The 21,649-nt window shown below is 41.6% G+C and overlaps 1 protein-coding gene across 1 annotated transcript; it reads right to left on the bottom strand.

The window, feature by feature from the left end:
* Positions 1-884: 884 nt before the first annotated feature.
* Positions 885-19,741, bottom strand: kcng2 (potassium voltage-gated channel, subfamily G, member 2; the record flags this gene model as incomplete). Its single annotated transcript, XM_083925824.1, has 2 exons — positions 885-1,712; positions 18,953-19,741. 2 exons carry the CDS (start codon positions 19,739-19,741, stop codon positions 885-887), a joined length of 1,617 nt encoding a protein of 538 aa, XP_083781950.1.
* Between the last annotated feature and the right edge of the window lie 1,908 nt (positions 19,742-21,649).

Below are 21,649 nucleotides of genomic sequence, written 5' to 3'. Positions count from 1 at the left end.
GCTGTTCTCATTCACCTACGAAAAGTAATGCTGAGCCACGTAATTATGAGCCAGGACATGCAGGGCTGCCTCGGAGGAAGTCAAAGTCAAGAGCAACAAAGTCTGAGGTCAGGACTTTCTCTCAGAAGACTGCTGTTCATGTCCCGTTTGAAACCAAAAGCTGACTTATTTGAAGTTTTGGTCCCCAGACAGAGCTTTCTAATGGAGACATATGAGCATGTGACCAATCGTTTTGTCATTTTCCAGTGAACAAAACTTCCCAAGCGACTGAAAAGCCCTTTGACAGATCCATTCATTTTGTGTTATCGTGCTGGAAATTTGCTCTGCTTCACTGCAAATCAATGTGCTGACATCATCATGCACGTGTGAACATTATATAACAGAGCCCCAGGTACAGTAAGGCCAAATACAACACAGAGTGAATGGAGATTTGGAGATATTGCACATTAATCTCAGCAAACGCCTTTATTTCAGATAACCCAGCTACATGAGAAACAATGTGATGTTTTGGTGTGAGATTTCCCTTTTGCTCAGACTTCACTCATATCTAAATCGCGGTCAGTGAGAGTACTGAGAGTGACTTTTAAATCTCATTTGACTGGTTGTGTAATCGTGAATATTGTACTGTTGTTACCCTTTCGTGTCAAAATTGTGGGAAAAAAAACAACTCTGCAGCTTCTCTGTAAAACTTTAGAAACTCAGAAACACTGTGGTCTGATACACTTAAGCCCTTCACATCACAACCAAAGCAGAGACCTCAATCTCCAGAGAAGAAAATCTCCTCCCTGCTCCCAATCCTGCAGCTTGTCAACTTAGAAGTCCCAGTGCTGGGTGTCACGGCCTCCCAGGCTGCAGCATGAACACAAAGCAGACAGACAAAGCAGCTAAGTTTTTATGGACACTCTAATCTCAGCAGCCCTGTGAACAGCCATGGACTTCCTCCGCTGCAAAGATGAGGCTGCTGCCTCTGTGATGCCGTGGTAGCTGTCCGTCTCCTGAGAGTCTTCGCTGTTCTGGGACTTGGTGCTGTCCTGCGAGTCCGGCTTCTGCCTCAGCGCCCGGTTCTGTTCCTCCTTCAGCTCCAGGTAGGAGCGAGAGAAGGTGTGAAAGATGGATGTGACGGGGAAGGCCATTAGGAGGATGCCACTCAGGATGCTGCTGAGTGCCACCACCTGGCCGGGAATGCTTCTGGGCACCATGTCTCCGTAGCCGACTGTGGTCATGGAGATGACGGCCCACCAGTAGCTGCCGGGGATGCTAGTGAACTCCTGCTTGGCGCCCAGCTCGCTCTCGGCTAGGAATACCAGTGGGGAGAAAAGAGCCATGGCAACGCAAAGGAACAGCAGCAACAGACCGAACTCACGCGTACACCTCCTCACTGTCAGACCGAGAGTCTGCAAGCCTAAGGAATGGCGGGCCAACCTCATCACGTAAAAGATCCGTAGAGCTCGCAGGACTCGGAGAACTAACCCAACCTTCTCCAGGTAGTTGTTCCCTGAGCCCGCGGGTTTCCCTTCCACTGACAGAGAGTCCACAATGAGAGTGATGTAGTAGGGAAGGATGGCCACCACGTCGATGACGTTTAGAGGCGTACGCAGAAACATACACTTGCTCTGCGTCTGAATAAAGCGCAGCAAGAACTCCAGTGAGAACCAGGCAACACACACCGTCTCCAGCACAAAGATGTTATAGCACCTCTGGGAGCACTCACCCTGCAGAGAAAAGAAAAAGCACATAGGAAAGACATTAAGGGCTGCGTTACATTAAGCAACAACACTAACACCCTTCAGTGTGCAAGATATGTGAACGCCAGTGAACTCAGCAATAAATCATGTTTTTCAAAGCCTGCTTTTTGATTTATGGTTTCGTCATTGACAGAGGAGGCGGACGCGCTTGATCTCAAGCTACGAAAAAAGGTGAATCTGAAGAAAACACAAAGGAGAAAGTGCTGAAAGATGCATGAAGTTTAAAACAAAAGGCTTTGATTATCTCATTCAGCCAACCCCACTGACTCACACATCAAACCTGAGTGATCAAGAGGTGAAAGCAGATGTGCAGACAATGGCAGTAAGTAATTAACTGCCTCACCAGAATTAGTCCTAGATAAACATTCTCTCTGGCTTCTTAAAGCTTCCGCAGATGAAATATTCTCTCTTTTAATGATAATTTATTTTTTTTAAGACTGCTGAAATAGCGTTCATAAATATTTTAAAATATAATTATAAGAGATTACTTGGTTATTAAGTCAACGTCACCCCTGGAGGAAACTGAAAAAGGGGGTGTGCTTCTGCATTTACTTAAGTGTTATTAATTACAAAAAATATTCTTTCCTTGATTTCTGTCCATTAGTAATGTGTGGATTAATTACAATATGAGAATATCCGGAGAAATAAAGAAAAACTTTCTTCAGACTCTTTTTAAACTTTTAAAGGTCCTATATTGTAAGAAGTGAGTTTCCTTCTTTTTTTATTCATAAAGAAGATTGTGGTGCTTTATAAATACTGTGAAAACATCAACATGCTGAATCCACAGAGAAATGCACACAGCTCGTATTTAGAAACTGTGTCTTTAAACGAGCCGTCAGGACTTCTGTACAGTTGTGATGTCACAACTGTACAACTATACTATGTATCTCAACTCAACTCAAACTTTATTTATAGCGCACATTTTAAACCACCAACGCTCGACCAAAGTGCTGTACAATTCCGTAAACAATACAATACAATAAGAAAAATATACATAAAATACATACGACGGGTGTCTCGCTCAGCCTGAATTGAAAGGCATGGAGAAAAGGTGGGTCGTCAATAAGGACTTAAAAAAACTCCAGGGTCTGGGCTGATCTGATATGCAAGGGCCGGCTATTCCAGCAACTAGGGAAAGCCTCAGTCACCCCTGGTTTTCAGTCTGGTCCCTGGGACTTCCAGCAGCAGTTTATTTGCTGACCTCAGAGCTCTGGCTGGAGTGTGACAGTTTAGAAGTTCGGATAAAGACAGCGGTGCCATTCCATTTATAGCTTTAAAAAAAGATAACAAAAGTTTAAAATCAATCCTGAAGCGGACAGGGAGCCAGTGTAGTGAGGCCAAAACTGGTGTAATGTGGTCGAGCTTTCTTTTACCAGTCTGATGACGAGCGGCTGCGTTTTCCATGAGCTGCAGGCGACAAAGCAACGACCGGTCGACACCAACATACAGAGAGTTACAAGTAGTCCTGTAGAAATAAAGGCATTGATCCCCCTCTCTACATCTTTGGGGGAAAGATAGGCTTGAATCTTGGCTAAGAGTCGAAGCTGGAAGAAACTCATCTTGACGACAGAACTAACCTGCCTGTCAAATTTAAAAGCACTACCTACTGTTACTCCAAGGTTATTGGCATGAGTATGGGAGTTAGGAGTAAGTGGACCCAGAAAACCAGCAGAAGAATCATAAACATAATAATCTTAGTTTTGTTTTCATTGAGGTTGAGAAAACGTATGTCCATCCAATCAAGCAATGGCTGCAATGAGTCCTTACTATTTGATTTCAGAGGGATATAGATTTGTGCATCGTCAGCAAAACAGTGGAAAGAAATTTTGTGTTTTGCTAAGATGGATCCCAAGGGCAGTAAAGTAAAAACAGGATAGGGCCCAAAATGGAGCCAGAAAGTGCTGCTACAGTGCTGTTACAGTCATTCACAGGCTGCAATGACGGTGCAGAGAGTGCAGATGAAGAATTGCTGACCAATCACAGTAGACTGGGCTTTTTCAGGAGGGGGCTTTAAAGAGACAGGCGCTAAAACTGTGTTTCAGACAGAAGGTGAATCCAGGTATATTGGACAGACAGTATGAGAAAAAGAATGTGTTTATTGGACATTAAAGCATGAAAACATGTTCTAGTGGAAATCCAAAATACAAGTATGAACCTAAAAATATGTATAAAATGGGACCTTTAAATCTTCCCTCTTTGAAATTTTTTTTTTTAGTTTTACTGTAAAAAATCTATCTCTAAAACATCTTTGTTTCAGGTCTTGTCCCTCATTGTGTGGCTCAGGTATTCATGAAAACACTTTCGCGGATGTGCAGAAACATATGCTGACATTAGCAAGCCATTAGAGAGACAACTACATACACTGTGGTTGTAAAGGTTCTCTCCAGATGCAAATGTGCGCATGCGTGAATATGTAAGCAAATCATTTCCCTTAGTATTTGCTCAGTCAACAATTCTGTTCCACGGAGACGTCATTCCAACTGACTGCCCTCCTCTCAGATTGAGCCTCATGCATTTTTCAGAGTATACATCTAGTTTTGCATATGGTTTTTGCCTGAGAGACTTCAAACTTGCTAAACCCATTATGACCATGTAAATCACTGATCGGCAAAGCTGGAGTTGCAGTTTTTTCTGCAGCAGCAGCAGCAGCAACAGCAGCAGCAGCAGCAGCAGTAGCAATAAACTGCTGTATGGACTTGAAAAGAAGTCATTTACGTGCTGTGTTTTTTAGTACAGTACACTGACAGTAAAAGCAGAGATGTGTTGGTTGGTCACAGTCATAAATCGCCCTCTGTAAAGTCTCGAAATAAATAGGTTCCGACCTCCACAGGGTGGACGTGTTGCAATTAAACGCCAACTGGCATTACTTACTAGTTTATGATTAGAAATCATCACATTTGAATAGTCCCACTCATAATCAGACCCATTTCTAGCTGACCAGAAACTTGGAGTGCCAATCAAAGAAGCATCAACGGTCTAGATTTGAAAAGTCATGCAGCACATGTTTCACTGCTCTGATTGGTTGTCAATCTAATTGCGTCCAGTCTGCAACACACACAAAGCTCAGATCAAACTGCCAAACAATCAAACTAGGCAGTGCTGTTCAAATATGAATCAATATTATGTTACTGTATTGCCTATTTCTCACCTTAAATGTCCAGAAACACATTTTTGTGAAAGATTGTGACATGACAGAAAAATTTGGCATGATGAAAATGAGTTTACTAGGGTGTTCCCAAATGTTTGTTTAGGTTAGCTTATTTGTGTTTCCAAATCTCGCGAGAGTTTGTTGCTGAGACAGAGACAAGTCTCAAAACAAACAATTTTCTACGCATTTGTCCATATGGAAAATGCCATTTTGAGTCAGAATTTCCGCCGACATGTGGTTTGTGCAAAACGGGTCCAGTTTTCTTGTTTGTCATGTGTTCACTTCTCCCATTGGATGAATACATTCTATTATTTGATCTGTTACTTATTCAGTCTTTATATCAAATTCCGAACTTGGTGCCGACTAATTTAGAACGATGTTCAGCCGCTGCTTGGACGCACGTCATAGCAACGCAATACCTGTGGCTACTGCAGAATCATTTGTCCCAGGAATGAATGTTGACTGTAACCTTTCCCCACTAAAGACAAAAGACCAACATCATTCTAAATACCCACTAGTGGATGTTAGGGGGCTTTTTGGCCATTAGGAAAGGGGCTTTAGTAGGCTATTGTTAGGTTAACTTTATTTAAATTACATATCAATATCACTGATTCTGCAGGATATGTTTGACATTTCTTATTACAGTACAATGTTATTGCATGTTTTTTGACAAGTGAGATGCCACAGTAGTAATGGAGGTTTGTTTACATCCGCCTATTACTCAGATAAAGCATATGAACAGTATGGAGGCTTTAGTTTAATTACACAACCTGCTTACTGAGTGGTAAACGTAGAGCACTGGAACATAAAGAATTGTATTTTCTGTCACAGTCACACCAGAAAGTCTCCATTGTCTCCAAGTCCACAGTTAAATTAAAATGAACACTTGGGAGTTCTCTGCCTCAGCACAGCTCCATATGCCCCTGGCTGCTAACAAGCCTCCATACTCTTATTTTGAAATGTGAAGTGAAAATATACTAGGTTAAGAGCACAGATTGTCAGCTTCACTTTGAGGGAATTTTAAGCTGAATTGGAACAGAAATTTCAAAAGGACAAAACACTTTTTGTCCATATTCTCCCTTTCCAGAATGCCAAAAACATTTGGATAGATTATAGAGGCAACAGCACTTTGCTGAATATTTTTATCTTCAGTAAAAACAGCCTTTCTAGTCAGTCTCATATCGTGTCATATTTTCTGTTTCTCTGTCTGATGACTGGGCTATTAATCTGCCGCTCAAGTCCTCAAGCAAAGTATTTTTCTTCATACCACTTTTCCCTAAAATGTGGGAACATTAAAGTGCCAAAGCACATGGCAATCTTGAAGCTCTGGAGCAGAGAAATTCAAATTTGAGCTGAAATCCACCCTCTAACCACATGCTATCAAGTCCGAAGCCAAAACAAATAAATGTGCTAGCCTACTGTCCAAACCCTTAAGGAGCTCAGTGGTTTTCACATGCTCACCAGTATGTTTCACACCTCCTCTATCATTCTGCTCTTCTGCCTCCACCAGGGAGTCTGTTTGTGACAGATTTCCAACTGATACTGTCCCAGCCTTGCCTTAAATCCGACCGGCATATTTGTATTGTCCTCTGTCAGAGGCTTTCTGGCTGAGTGCATTTTCCACTCCCCCCTGCCCGTTCCCCACGATGAAAAGCCTCTGATGTACACAGAAGCATGGAGTATCAAATTAAAAGCACACAATTATCCATCTCAGCGATCAGGAGACACTGACCCTGTCACAGCTGGTGACACGCGTGTAAACCAAACAATGAAGGAGGCGCCGGCTCACCTCTGATCCCCACAGATAAGTTGGAGTGGGTGCGATTCACAAACAGGCCGACTTCAAGTACCAAGGCTGTTCTGTCTTCAGCACATGTGCTTTTAATGGATTTATGCATTCACCTCACTGGGTTTTACTGTGTGTACTGAGTGTCTGTGTGTTTGTTCTGCTGGCCAGATCGAGTTTCAACACTTTTCCCTCTCTTCCAGAAACCATTTCGCTATGCTTTTTCAAAAATCTTATTACAGAACAGTAATGTGATTGTGTGTGAAACCTCAGGATGTTAGGGTCAAACGAGCTTTGCGTCCATTCATAAGAAGAGATGACATATTTATGATCGTATGCGCTATAAACACTAATACAGGTTTGCCTTTTAGCCCAGGTTGTCAACGCACCAGCAAAGAGAGAGCTGCAATTGTCTAAGTAGTTGTCCTTTTTTTCTGTTGACATAATTAGATTCTCGCACATGAAATGATGAGCTGCTGGGCAGGTTCTGTTCAGTCATAAATATTTAATTAGACTGAAACCAGTTATATACAGGAGGAGCTCTATTTCCATAAAAAAAATAGGAAAAGAAGGCTCACTTTGACCTTGCATTTCTGCTCCTAGATGCTTTATATGAAGAGACAATGTGAAAAAAATATTAATGTTTAGCAGGTTATGTTTACCATTACCACAATTTTAAAGCAATTCTTACCTTTCTGGCATTTATACACTTAATTTGTAATCTTAAAATGCTCCTAATAGGCGTATGGCACATTTCACTAAAAGAAATCAACCAGGTGTTGACTCATCAATATTTGATTCTCATATATTTCTGATAAAAGTCTGACCGAATAAAATGATTTGCAGAGCTTTCTGCCAGTTGTCCGTCACAGCTTCCCTTCCAGTAGCCTACCGCTGTCACCGCTTGCGGGTCATGCGCCTCTCTGCGGAGCGACAGAGCGGTAGAGTGGTCTGTGAGGGATAGCAAGGAACGGTGAAGAACTGATGCGTCAAGAGGCGAGACGCAGGTCAACACCGGCTCTGCTCTCAAACAATGATGGAGGCTAATGCAGCTTCACCCGGAGCTAAAAAGAGATGAGATGGTCCCGGCGTTTCAGTTATCAGTTACTATAGTTCTGAAAGGAAGATTAGTGTTAGCATAGTTGACATTTGATCACCAAAATCAAAGTAGTTCATCTTTGAGTCCAAGTGGACATTTGTTCCAGATTGAAGAAAAACCCTCCAGGGGTTCCTTAGATATCAGGTTCAGGAGAATGGGACAGACATGCGATGGACGGACAACCCTAAAACATAACTACTTAGAAACGGCTTTTGTTTCTCAATACCAAGTACGCCAAGTTCCGACTTGTTGACTAAGTAGTTCAGACATGGCAAATTCGACTCCGTAGGACGGGAGGATGCAGTTCGGACGCAGTTGGAACAGCAGCGGACTTGATGACATCACCATCTCAGCTTATCTTGGTTGTCAGGGTTACGCTATGGGGTTACACTGGGACCTCACATCTCCAAAAACATCAAAGCAAATTTCAAAATAGGCTCTTTTGCGATACATCGACCACAGATTCAAAGGTTTAAGAACTATATTCTCGCCTAAAAAATCTTAAATCTGCTTTTCGTGACACAAATACAGCAGTATTTCGAAATTCATCAAAGTTATCTCCTGGGCCATCTTCGCTGATGTTAGGGTGAAATGCATTCTGGGATAACTGGCTGTCTGAAGTCCACACAAGTCACTTCTGATGCATCCTCGATTAAAATGGCCAGAGGGAATCACATCCGGGCATTTGGACCGGGACTATGCAGACCATTGAATTGGACCAGTACTTGGGCTGTGACTGATGATGTTTCACAAGTCCAGGAGAACACAAGCCCAGACAAGAATGCAGATAATTTCCGGCTACATCTGTCACCAGAGCTGAGGCATAAAAATAACCCCAAAGCTAATGGACACATGCCTGGTCAACTCAAATCCTTCCCTACTGTTTCATTTCCTAGTTGCAGTTTTAGGGGGATTGGAAACTGTACATAGCCCACAGAGAAAAAAATGTGTCTGTCTATTTTTAGCTTTATAAAAGTGCCTCCTGCCACTCACACAGTGCATGCTGGGATTGGCTCCTAAACCCCCCCCCCCCCACCACCACCACCACCACCACCACCCCCACCACCCCATGGTTAACGGTGTATTCAATAACCATTAGCATTTAAGTAACATGCCACAATTCACTGTCAGCAAAATGCTGACTGTCCACTGCATATCTAAACACTTGTCAGTCAAGTATATTTTTCCATCCATGTCTTATTTCTCCACAACCTTAAAATGACTTTCATTCACTGTTAAATCTGTGACATTGAATGCTGGCTTTGAGATTATTGCAAGTAGCCCGGGAAAGTGGAGACAATTTGGAGAGCAGTACAGGGAAACCTGCCTCAGGGAGAAATTTGAGCAGGCACATGCTTACTTGAGTCATTTCAGCCAAATAATAACAAATAAGACCAAACTCAGTGACCTGCTGTGTGTGTAATCATTTCTCAAAATGATCAAATAATATAATTGAATCAGCCATTCCTCCACTGTGGTTTGATGAAGTTCCTCAGTACTTCTGTGTGTGTGCGATGAGGCAGAATCATGATTAGCAGCCAAAGTATTCTGCTCAAACCCAGATTCAATAATTACATAAGCGTGACTACTTTCTCTGGAACTTTTGAAAGATTTTAATAAACAACCACTTTGGCCAGAAGATGAGGTCTTATCCACCAGCGTCATGGAGGCTGATCAAAATGTTTAATCATTTGGGAAAGTTATTTCTTTTTCAATGGCCTGAAAGCGCTGCTATAACTCACACACGGCGCACTGGCCTTGGCCCAAGCTGCTTTGCTGCTTGTCAATATGGATTTATTACGGCCAGTTCTTGGGGCAGGGCAGCAGAACTTTATGGCAGATGCTCTCTGTTCCTCACTGGACAAAAATATTTTCTACCTGCATCCCCAAACTTGAGAAGCTTTCAGAATACATGCTCTTCCCTCTGTTAAACTGCGAACACTCATTAACACACCTTAAAGGACCCATATTAAGCTAATTTTCAGGGATGTACTTGGTTTCCTCTAGAACATATTAACATGCTTTAATGTTAAAAAAACACATTTTCACTTGTTCTCATACTGTCTGAAACACTCGGTTTTAGCACCTGTCTCTTTAAAACTTCCGTCCCAGATAAGTCCAGTCTGCTCTGATTGGTCAGCGTTTATAGGTCTTTCATATCTGTGCATCTCTGCGTTTCTACACCGTCATTGCAGCCAGGGATTGACTGTAACACTTTAGCAACACTTTCTACCTATATATAGTGTAGTTCACAACTACATCACAACCGTACAGAAGTTCTGACGGCTCGTTTAAAGACACAGCTTCTGGATACATTTCGATACTTTCACAGTATTTATATAGCACCTCATGCTGCTTTATAATCAGAAAATACCCAGTAATCTCACTTTCTATAATATGGAACCTTTAATGCATGTGTGTTATGTATCTACTGCTCTGCTAATAACTTGCACTGTGTATTTGCACCCCTGACACATGGTTGATTGTTCCATCTGTACACCTTATAATGATATAGCTGAAGAGCTGACCATTCACTTCAGCATGCAACAACAGGAACACTGTGTCTTTACACTGTATGCCCATACGCTATTATTTATATCCTGTTCGCTGCCGCTGTGACAACTCAAATTCCCCATGGGGGTCATTACAGTTTCATCTGATCTAACCTGACTTTAAGCACCATCAATACTGATGGCTGACTGTGGCCTGACAAGTGTATACTCCCACTCTCTCTCTCTGTTTTAAAATACACAACTTTACCTGGTGGACAGAAGTCAACAGAAAGGTATAAATGAGTAAAAGGGATCTAGAAATCTAGTTTTGGTTGTTTTGGTTGTTTACAGCTGAAGTTTGTAGCGATAACATTTATGAGCAAGGCTAATGAAAACAATAATGATGATAATGAAACCTGGTGACTCAAATATATAAATATAAATATATATATATATATATATATATATATATATATATATATATATATATATATATATATATATATATATATAAAGTGATATTCCACCTGAGCAGAACATTTGGACATGACTTAAAAGCTCAGTCTCCTAGGACTCAAAATCCTCTCCATGTTTTCATTCCATTTTGGCTCAGCTGTACCCTCATATTTCCGGAGAATCATCAGTCGATATCCTTCATCCTTTCAACACAGCAAAGTGCTTCCTTTGTGGTTACACCGAAGGAAATATGTTTCAAATATTTGGGATTACTGGACATTGTCTCAGTTAATGGCAGAGAGACTATTCTAACTGCAAATGTTTACTGATGCACATGCTTCTATGCTCCTATGGTAACAGAAGAAGCATTTTCTTACTAAAAGTTAATGGCGATCCCTCTTCATATATGTTGAGAGGCTGTTCAGCTGGGTGCGCTTGAAGCTCCGCAGGGAGGAGCAGTTAGAGCGAGCACAACTGGAGCCCTTTCTCTGTTAGCAGTATGTAACCAGTGGGTTGGAGAAATACAGAACATTCTTTTTTCTTTCACGCTCAGTTTTTGTGGGTTCTCGATTAATCCTGAAGCCAAATGGCAGAGCACCAGCATGCTAAAGAGGACAGTTAGAGGTCTCAAATTCCTGTGGTGGTAAATGCTTGAATTTAGCCTAAGCCGCCATCTCAGAATGGGATTTAGATATGAAGGCGGTAGGGGGTAATGCCATCAGAGCATTATGAGTCTTCAAATTTTTGGGTCTTCAAAGCTGAGGCTTCTTATTCATGGAGCTACCACGCAGTAGACTCCACACTCTACCATGTTAGCTTGGTTGATTACTCGTCATCAAAACATTATGACATTTATAGATTTAATCCGTGAGGTTTTCCTCGAGCTGATTTTCTTTTAAGTTTCTATCTATCAAAGAGTGAGTTTAAAAAAATGGTGACTGATCACATGACCCACTAATGAAAGCACTTGGTGGCTCTTTGCTGAATTTTTCCAATCTGTATGTATGTAGCATCCTTAAATGCAAATGCGACGCCATGTTAGTGACGCTGTTTACTCAAGCTGTGTTTTGAAATTGTTCCCTATCATTGAAGTAGTGCACTACAAAGTGTGTAAGCCATTTTTTTAGCGGTGTTTGATCTCTCTGTGGTTCATTTCCTCCACTACATAGTCCAATATAAAATATCCACAATGCACAAATAATTTGAGTGTACATACGATGTACACTACATTGTACTTGTTTACACAATGCTGAGAGCACCCGCTGTAGTCACACATTCGCAGCGATTTGTATACCGGTTGACCATTTGAGAATTCGAGTGTAGTATCGGAAATCTCATTTGGTCATTCCCTATATAGTGCACTTTTTAATATACACTATATAGGGGATAGTGAGTGAGTGAATGAGGAAACTATTTAGAACACAGCTTCAGTCAGTAGTGGTTCGTCTGTCCGGGTGGAGCTCGTCACAGCCGATTATGCTGCGTTCACTTGCGCTCTGAAATTGTGAACTTCCAACTTCTGAGTCAGGCTTGTAGTAAGAACAGAAGTGTAATAGGAACGTGTTAGCGTGTGTAAGGGGGTAACATATAGGGGACGGGCCGGAAGTAGAGAGGTGAATGTGTGTCAATGAAGTTTACAAAAGAGCAAAGAAAAAGGAAAAAAATATATCTGACAGACTCGCCTGCAGTTACATCTTACCGCCAAAGAGGCCACTAGAAACAAGGAATCTCAAATCTTATGGATTATAGCTTTAAAGTGATGTAGATTATTTTTAGAATATGATACATTTATGGTATTGTGTAGTTGGACTGAGCCTATTTTAATTGGCATTGTCTATTAATTTGCTTTTTTGAAAGTAATACACTAATATTTACAGTAACAGCTTAAAGAACCATTTTATGTTGCATTAAATCTCCATACAAATATGTTGGTGGTCAACCTAACTCTGTACGCCACCAATCACATTTTGAAACTGACAGTAGAGAAGATTTGTAGTTTCTACATCGAAAGACATCACTCTACGATTCGCCAGAGATGATTCAACCAACACTAAACAAGAAACACAAATCATCACCACCTTGATGGATTGCACACTTCTCTGAGCCCGCACAGCAGTACGTCTTACGCACAGTCAGTATGAATGAGTGATGGTCACCTCCTATTTGCAGCATAGACTACGACAAAATGATCTCTGTTTTTCTACAGCATTGGTACACATTCACTCTCTTTTGCCCATCCACACCCTCTGAGCACTACCTCCCCATTCCCCTGTGATGATATACGGCTGTGGTAAGGGTGCACTTTAAAGTGGCCGGGATTTACATCACAATGGAGTATAGGGCTCTGAGGCTTAAGCAGAGTCACTGAAAGGTTAGATCCACAGCCGGGGCCCTCGCAGGAGATATACGAAACAAGAACACAGTTTTCAAAGATGCTTCTGTGAACGCAGTAAGCCAATCTGAGGGAAGAAATCGACAAAACACTTGAGATGTTTAAATCCCCTATTCATCCAGAGAGTGCAACCATGAAATGTGAAATATAATATAACTACTCTTCCCCCTTTTTTTTGTGCTTTTGTGTGTGTGTGTGTGTGTGTGTGTGTGTGTGTGTGTGTGTGTGTGTGTGTGTGTGTGTGTGTGTGTGTGTGTGTGTGTGTGTGTGTGTGTGTGTGTGTGTGTGTGTGTGTGTGTGTGAGTGAGAAAGAGAGAGAGGAATAGAGAAAGACCTCTATTAGCCACCAAATGCCTCTCTAAAAGCCACATTAGATTATAAAGGCAGACTAAGTGCTTTCCATTGCAGGGGGCTCCTTAGAAACTTCTGCTTTCTGCCCATACTCTCTGCTCCGGCTCAAATGACCACGTACATAAAAGTGGACACTTCCTGGGTTTAGGTTGCTTTGCCCCCCTGCTTTACATTGCAATTTTAATTTTGAACCCACGACTGACTGCTTCATAGCATGACTTAATTTACTGGCAAATAGCAATGTTGTATGTGAAAGAGGTTGTTGCTTGTTGTTTCCTTCAGCTATGAAAAGCGGTTTAGCATCTTTAAGCTTACTGTTTTGCTTTTCCGCCCCGCAACTTTACTGTTTTGGTTCACTCTCACCACGCTCATAGAATTGTTTCGGTCAATAGCAGGCAGCTCTGAATACAACCTCTACACTACCTGTTCAGCACACAGCAGAAAGACTAAGCTAGCTACTAGATGGTAATCACATTGTAGCATTTAGCAGCTATAACATTTAGCAGAAGACCACAACAGGGACAGTGAATATAGACCTGAAGACATCATGTTCAGAAACTCAACTCCAAAACGAATGACATTGTTGCTTTGTGTCTGCTGAATGTGTCACCAGGTTGCTAACACATTCACTCCCACTACTCTCGCTGTACACTACCTGCCCAGCACCAAACGGCCGATAGACAAACTTAGCATCTAGCATGTGAATATAATTTAGTATTTATCAGTCAGAGCAAGATATTTTTTGTTGTTGGACACCAAAAACAGAGCTAAAAGTAGAGTGAATATTGGACTTTCGCCAGGGGACCAAAGAAGGACTCAAATTATGTTAATGCTGTTGAATGTGTAAAATAAGAAACTCTTTGCTAACATGTAAGCCATATATGTATAATGTCCAAAAAAGAGTCGTGTTCAAAGCTTGTTAGCCACTAAAATATGTATTGCAGGTTTACATTAATACAAATATGTCATATAAAGAAACAGTTTTAGTCAAATCAGAAGTTTTTGAGTGGTGAATGTAGCAATATAATTCATAAGCTAACAGGTCAATGTAGGTTTAGGCAGGTTTAGCATTGTAAGGCTTCGCACTGCCTTCATATTGGAGACAGACCTAAAGTCTCAAAATCATAAGGCCTACATAGTAAACACAAAATATACGTATTACAATCTTGATATAGGTACCTGAGAAAATTAACATTTAATTAGTTTCATTATCACAAGGAGGATATGTGTAGATGTAAATGGATGGCTATCAGAGCTAATGGATATTAGGAAACTCTATGGGGGAGGATGAGTGGGCGGACTCCACTGAAAGAAAAGTGGTAATTAGGAAAAGTAATTCAACAATTGGAAGTGAATTCAAGAAGGTTTTGAGCTATTAAAATGCTTAACATTCATGAGAATGAAGATAATGCAGGCCCACTTACAAACCACATACGTTTTCAGAGCAAGGCCAAATTCTTCTCCTAACATGGTAATGAGGAAAGGAGATGCTCCACAGCCAATTCTGTCCCCCCGCTACACACTGCTTGCTGGAGACATAACAGGGGAACCATAGGGCGCTATCACATCTTTATTTTTCTTCTAAACCAATTGTGAGAAAGTTTATTTTATCTTTTTTGTGTGTGATTCATTAATGTGTCCACAGAACAATTACCACTGAGCCAGAAGTTGTAAACAAAAGTGCACTAAAATACTTAGTAATGTGTCACCTCATATTAACAGACTTTGGCATTTTGGGCTGCACTTTGTTTTAATTTACAGTCTCTGGTGTTCATGGTGGTTAAGAATAAACAAAGAAGTGGCAGATTGCGCTTTGCCTCCCTTCATTGTATTATCCTAGTTTTTCCAAGAATGACACAGCCACCTCATTATAACCATAAACGCTTGTGTTCTGGGTTTGCCTCCCATGGCTGATTCAGATAAGGTTCTCACTTCTAATGAACCACCACCACCTAATGTTCTCTTGGAGGAGAAGCTTCTTCAGGCACATCTGGGTTGTTAATTGGCACCACAATGACACTGTTTTCAGCTGTCCAGAGTTTGAAATGTAGTATTCACACCTGTTGCACTTCTGGCATGTAATGACAGATAATGCTTAATTGGAGATCAAAATGAGACTATGTTTAAGATGGCTTAATGCTTCAGCCTTCACCCGCTTTGTTTTCCAGATTGATTTTGCCTTTGAAGCTTACGCACTTCTTGCTAACACCCCCCTCCCAGCCTTCTGATGAAGACATATCTTTGACAGCTGGAGAAGCTACAGGGCCCTTCTTTAATCATACACTGGTCTGCTGATGCCATTCAAGAGGTGAATTAATGCAATACAAAGACGCTCTGGAGTCAGATCTCTAAGGGTTACTGAAGTCTCAGAGGCAAAGGCGGACATGAAAAGGCTCGGGAGGAAAACATTGTCAGCTTTAATATGCTTTCTTTTCTCCATTGTCATGGACTGTGACAGCTTGAGTAGTAAGTGGGAACAAAGGCCTTAGATATCAATATTTCTCTTCCTACAAGATAAAAGCCAAACACAGCAACAAGTGGATGTGCTCCCACTTTCAAACTTAATCAGAGAACAGAGACTGTTCGTCAATTTATTTAGACATACCTAACTAGGTAGAATTCAAACATGATATTGAGTTGGATTTTCTCATCTTTCTCACGAAAGTGAATATATATATATATATAGATATATATATATACTGTATCTATATATATATACATACATATATAAAATGTTGTATTACTGTATTCCCATGTTCCTTCTAGGAGTAATACATTTTGTCTTGTTTAAAATGTTTGTATATGCACACAGATAATGTAACCTGACTCGTCAGGTGTTTTTTTTCACAGAAACAACTGAGAAGGCATCTCTTGAAACTGAATAGGAAAGAGCAGACGCTTTCAAAACATACCTGGCATGTGATTGGAAGAACCATCTGTCATCAAACTCTCGCCAAAGTAAATAGGGAGGAGCGAAAAATGACCTTTTACATCAAGAAAAGCTTTCAGTGCCCTTTTCTTCCAATAAAGAAATACTCTCCAGTTCTGATCAAACTGATGCTATCGCAGCATCTAAGCTAATATCCTTAGAAGCCGCCATTGTTGTTTTAAGCGAGCAGTGGCGTCTCATGTCGCCGTCACCCCCCCGGTCTCCCCTCCTCCCTCAACTGCCAATAGCTCCTCACAGGGTGCTTATTGGTCGGCAGACTTCTGGCTCAAACACAAATGCATTACTTGGTCAACGCGACTCTCTCATGTTCTCTGCTGTGCATGGGAACAAACAACCCTTTTTCTGATAACAGACAACCTTTTTTTTTATCATTATTTTATTTAAATGTAATTTATGTGTTTTTTGTTCCCATACCTTCCCATGCAACGTTTACATTACCTTACATTTCATTTAGCTGACGCTTTTGTCCAAAGCAACTTCCAATGAGTGTATTCAACAATTAGGGTAGTAACCGGGAGAGCAAGTTATTAAGTTAGTGTGGTAGCATCAAATAAGCTGATCTAAAGAGTGCTACATAGAAGTGCTTTTTTTTTCTCTTCCTTTTAATCATCTTCTTAGACAAGGTGCAGTTGAAAGAGATGCGTTTTACTCCACCATTTGGGAGCCAGGACAGCAAACAGTCGTGACTTAGTCGAGTGACTCTGTGTTCTTTTCAGTGAGGGAGTGGCGAGCAGATTTGCCCTTGCAGAGCGGAGACGGCCGGGTGGAGTGTAAGGTTTAATCATGTCCTGGATGTAAGCTGGACCTGATCTGTTAGAACCACGATAAGCAAGTGCTAGTGTCTTGAAACGGATGTGAGCAGCTACAGGAAGCCAGTGAAGGGAGCGGAGGAGCGACGCAGTGTGAGAGAACTTGGGTAGGTTGAAGACCAGTCAAGCCGCTGCATTCTGGATGAACTGCAGGGGTCGGATGGCACAGGCAGGGAGATCAGCCAGGAGGGAGTTACAGTAGTCAAGGCAAGAGAAGACAAGAGCCTGGACCAGAACCTGTGCGGCCTCCTGGGTCAGAAGAGGACGTATCCTCTAAAACTAAACTGCATTCTCATCTATGTTTCTAGGGAAACTTTTTTTGCACTTTTGTTGAGTAACAAACTAAAACAAGAATGCTTGTTGAGTAACAACAATAACTTTTGGTATCACACAGGACACAAATATGATATCCTGGGTGAAAGTCTGTGCCTTTGTGACCCTGACCTCCTGCCTTCTGTTCAGCAGACTTCCACGGACTATGAAACATTTTTGTAAAACATCAAAAACAAACATAGTCCAGGGGAAATATACAAATGCAAATTGACTATGCAGTTTTGTTGTAGTTGTTCAGGGAGGGCTTGCACAGTATCTTTGGATTATAACATCAGAGATGTTTTCTTAAATGCCATGTAAAGTTTACATGGCAGTTAAAACTCATCTGTTTAAATGAACCTTCAAATTGAACATGACACACGATATAAATCCATTTATTTTCCATTTCCAGCTTCCAATTTGTTTACTGGTCAGCTGGTCTGGATAAGATTTGGGTAAACAAGCCTTTAACTGTATGGATTAAGGCGTCATGGCTACATTTGCATAATCAGTATGTTATATAATATATGAGCTTATTTTATATTCATTTGATCGTACTTCATATTCATTTTTGGAAGCAGGTCAAGCAAAATCAGTTGCATTGGGAGAATTTATGTGGGATTTTGCAAAAACGGAACTCAAGTCCAAAACCAGAAAATCCTATTCATTTAGAGATTTGAATATATAGCTTTTTTCCTTATCTTCATGTCGGGTATGTATGCTCTGTCAATTACTGCATACATTTGGGAGAACATGGATCTCATGTTGCTATGAGGGAATGTTTGCTGCAGAAACAGTGAGGGGAGCTACACATTAATCTGGTATTCAAGTGAATGGAGAGGAAGCTTCTGTGTCCCTGAGCCTTCGCCTCTGTTTCTGTCACAATGATTTACAATAAAGCCGAGGAAGACTGTGTATGTGGGCTGCTGCATCAACATAATCTGAATTCTACTGTAGCAGCTGTAAAGCACTCACATCCCTAAGGCTGTTTGGAATAAAAAGGGATCCTGAGAGCGAGGTTCCTTAAGTTTATATATGTTGTATAATGGCATAACTGCAGTGTTCATCAAATATGTCCAGCATGGGAGGGTTTAAGCATTTGCTGTGTGGTTTTTACTCTGCAGGAGTCATAATATTTGATATCACATACTTTCAGTTTTTCTTAAAATTGCTAATAAATTTGGAGATGCCCGGCTTTTGAATCCTTGTGCAAATGGTGGCTAAATGATTTTGATGCTGAGTGCTGCTGATTTTGCCGAGTTAAATCTTTCCAATTCTATAATTGCCAGAAATTCATCCCAGAAACTAAATTTGGGGAACTAGATATGAGTTTGGATCATTTCAATTAGATCTGTGGATAAGAAGGGCAAAGGAAAAAAAGTATTACTGATATTAGTGGAGAGTGAACTCACCCTCTCCTCCTCCTCTCTGAGGTCTGGCATGGTGCTGACACACAGTGTCACAGCGGTGATAGCTACAAATATCACTGACAGACAGGCGAAGATCTTCCCCGGCAGACCGGAGTGGGGGTTCTCCACCATGTCCCTCAGTCTTCGCATCCAGCCCCCTGTATTGGTATCTTCCTGTGCCCCCTCACCAGTAGGCTGCTGGCTCTCCTCGCAGGACTGCGGCGAGGTGAGTTCCGTCTCCTCTTCCTCCAACCTCTGTTGCTCCTTGTACTCCTCTTGCCTGAGCCGCAGCTTCCTGAGGCAGCACCAGTCCAGGTTGTTCTCCTCCACCCCCCAGTACAGCAGCTCCTCCTGGAAGGACAGGGCGCACATCTCCCTCAGCAGCCGCAGTTTCCCCGCCGCTAAGAAAGAGACGATTGTGCGGAAAGCCGAAGGGCTACGATCAAAGAAGTACTCATTGCGGCTGCCGTCGTAGTCGTCGCACAAGTCCATGATCTCGGCCTCGTTGCTACAGCTGCGCAGCTTGCCAAGCCGTGTCAGGGGGAACTCCTCCAGTGTGGACCAGGGGATGCGGTACTTGATCCCCCCCACGTTGATAATGGCCGTCTCATCAGCCAGGCCATTCTCATCTCCATCCTGTTGGCGGGGCTGAGGCCGGAGCAGGAGCTGGGCTCGCTTGTAGAACAAACCCTTCTCGGATTTGACCTCCCGCGGGTTTTCCACACGTTTGAAGTGGAAGGGGGTGAATTGGTGCTCAGTGCTGCCAGCCAGAAAGGCCACCTCCTGGTACATCACTGCCACTTTGCTGGGGTAACTTGTCCTGCAAAATGTGATGGGAGGAGGGCTTCAAAGGGTATGTGAGGTGACTGGGATCTTGTCACCCATTTAGCAACACAGCATGTCTCTGCAGGGCAAAGAAAAAGCAAAAATTACATTAGTTAGTGTCTTTAAACTCTTTTTAGGACAGCAGGGTGAAGAACGTTGGTTACCACATCTCCCCAAATTGATCCAACGTTACAACTGGGTGACTGTCCAAAAGTGTGCTCCATTATTCCCATTCGTATGATTATTGAGTCTCACCCCATGTGTAGTGTCTATAGAAATAGAATGACTTGGCGCGCTATAATGGTCACAGTTCTTTGCTATGGCAGCGTCCACCATCCTGCTTTGTTGATTTGAATGGAAATGTTGTGCTGAGGCAACAAAGGGAGGCCAAGCACTGTTCATCTGCACACATTGCCATGACTCAGAGCTGGATTTTATTTAGCAAAAATATCTCTGTGCCTCTTTACACCACCTAAGTTTTATATCGTCGGGCTTCGAGGGGTAACCCAGTCAAACACAGTAAAGTGAACTTTGTCCTAAAACTTTAATTAACAATTAACTTTTTTGTTGCACTAAAAACAGAAGACATAAAAATATGATATAGACACCCCACGAGTCAAACTAGTATTATTTTTATTTACTGCATGGAGGCTCCAGAATGAAACAATTTAAAGAACTGTGTAACAAACAATCAACACCATAATGTAGACCTAATCACAGCACAATGAGGCAGATATGGACTTCAGCAAAGCATCGACTGCTATGTACAACCATGTTCAATGTTTAATCTATGTGATTCATTTTTCATTTCATATGAACACACAGCTTCTGTAACAGTGTTTTATTCAGAACAGGCTTTGCTGTCGACATGAAAAAAAGTCAATATTCTGAGGTTCAAAAGAACCACTTCTGTAGGTATTACTGAGTATAAGGTGGGGCCCTTTCTCTCTAAATAGAAGCCATTTCATTTCATATATACGTGTCGATGCAGCACCGAGTATTTGTGTGATAAAGAACAAGTAGTTTGAAGTTTCTGTATGATTTATGTGCCGTTCTGTTGCTGTTAGTGGTGAAAATAATTCAGCCACAACAATGAAAACTAAGGAAAATGTATGAAAGAAACAACTAATAGCACAAGGAGTAAGGGAGAAACTTCACTCGAGAATGATTTCCCCATGGATGCACTTAATAGCAATGTCAGAGCGAAATAAAGGAGAAAGAAATACAGTCACACTGTACATATATTTATTTGACTTATATATGGCATCTCACTTTTCCTTTGTTGAAAGTATAAACGTATGTAATGTCAAGTTTTGGCGGTTTTAAGATGGGTATACATGCATCTCTAGAGAAGTGGTCCTCAAAGTGGTTGCTGGACGTTTAGGACGGGCAAAAGGTGCACCAAGATTTATTATATCACATATCAAGCAGAAGATAAAAGTAATATATATCAAAATGACTGTGTTTGATATGTAGTTACAGTATGGTGCAGCCATGTACCTGAAAATTCAAGGAAACCCCATGTCATAGTATCACAAAATGCTTTTATGGAAATCTGGTATTTTGCATTCCCAGCATTTTATAAATGTGATGTGGCCCTGCCAACCCTGATGTGTACATAGAAGAGTCAGACCATTAAAATGCCTGCAACTGTGTTTTGTTTTGTTTGTCTGTATATGTTATAGGGGTATCCTTGACTAAAGATTTTCATAGTCGAATCTAATTCGTCACAGCTTGCCTATAGTCGACTAATCGCCGAAGCAGAAAAACCCTCTGATCTGGGGTGGCGAGCCATGGACATGAAGCAGACAGCGGCGAGTGCACGTGTGTCCAGCGCTGCACGGTCACGCGTGTCAGGCAGAGTGTTACTGAGAG

This window comes from Echiichthys vipera, assembly GCF_963691815.1.
Source record: "Echiichthys vipera genome assembly, chromosome: 13".
Taxonomy (NCBI): domain Eukaryota; kingdom Metazoa; phylum Chordata; class Actinopteri; order Perciformes; family Trachinidae; genus Echiichthys; species Echiichthys vipera.
The sequence above is the reverse complement of the archived record's forward strand: the minus strand, read 5'-3'. Positions and strand labels throughout refer to the sequence as shown.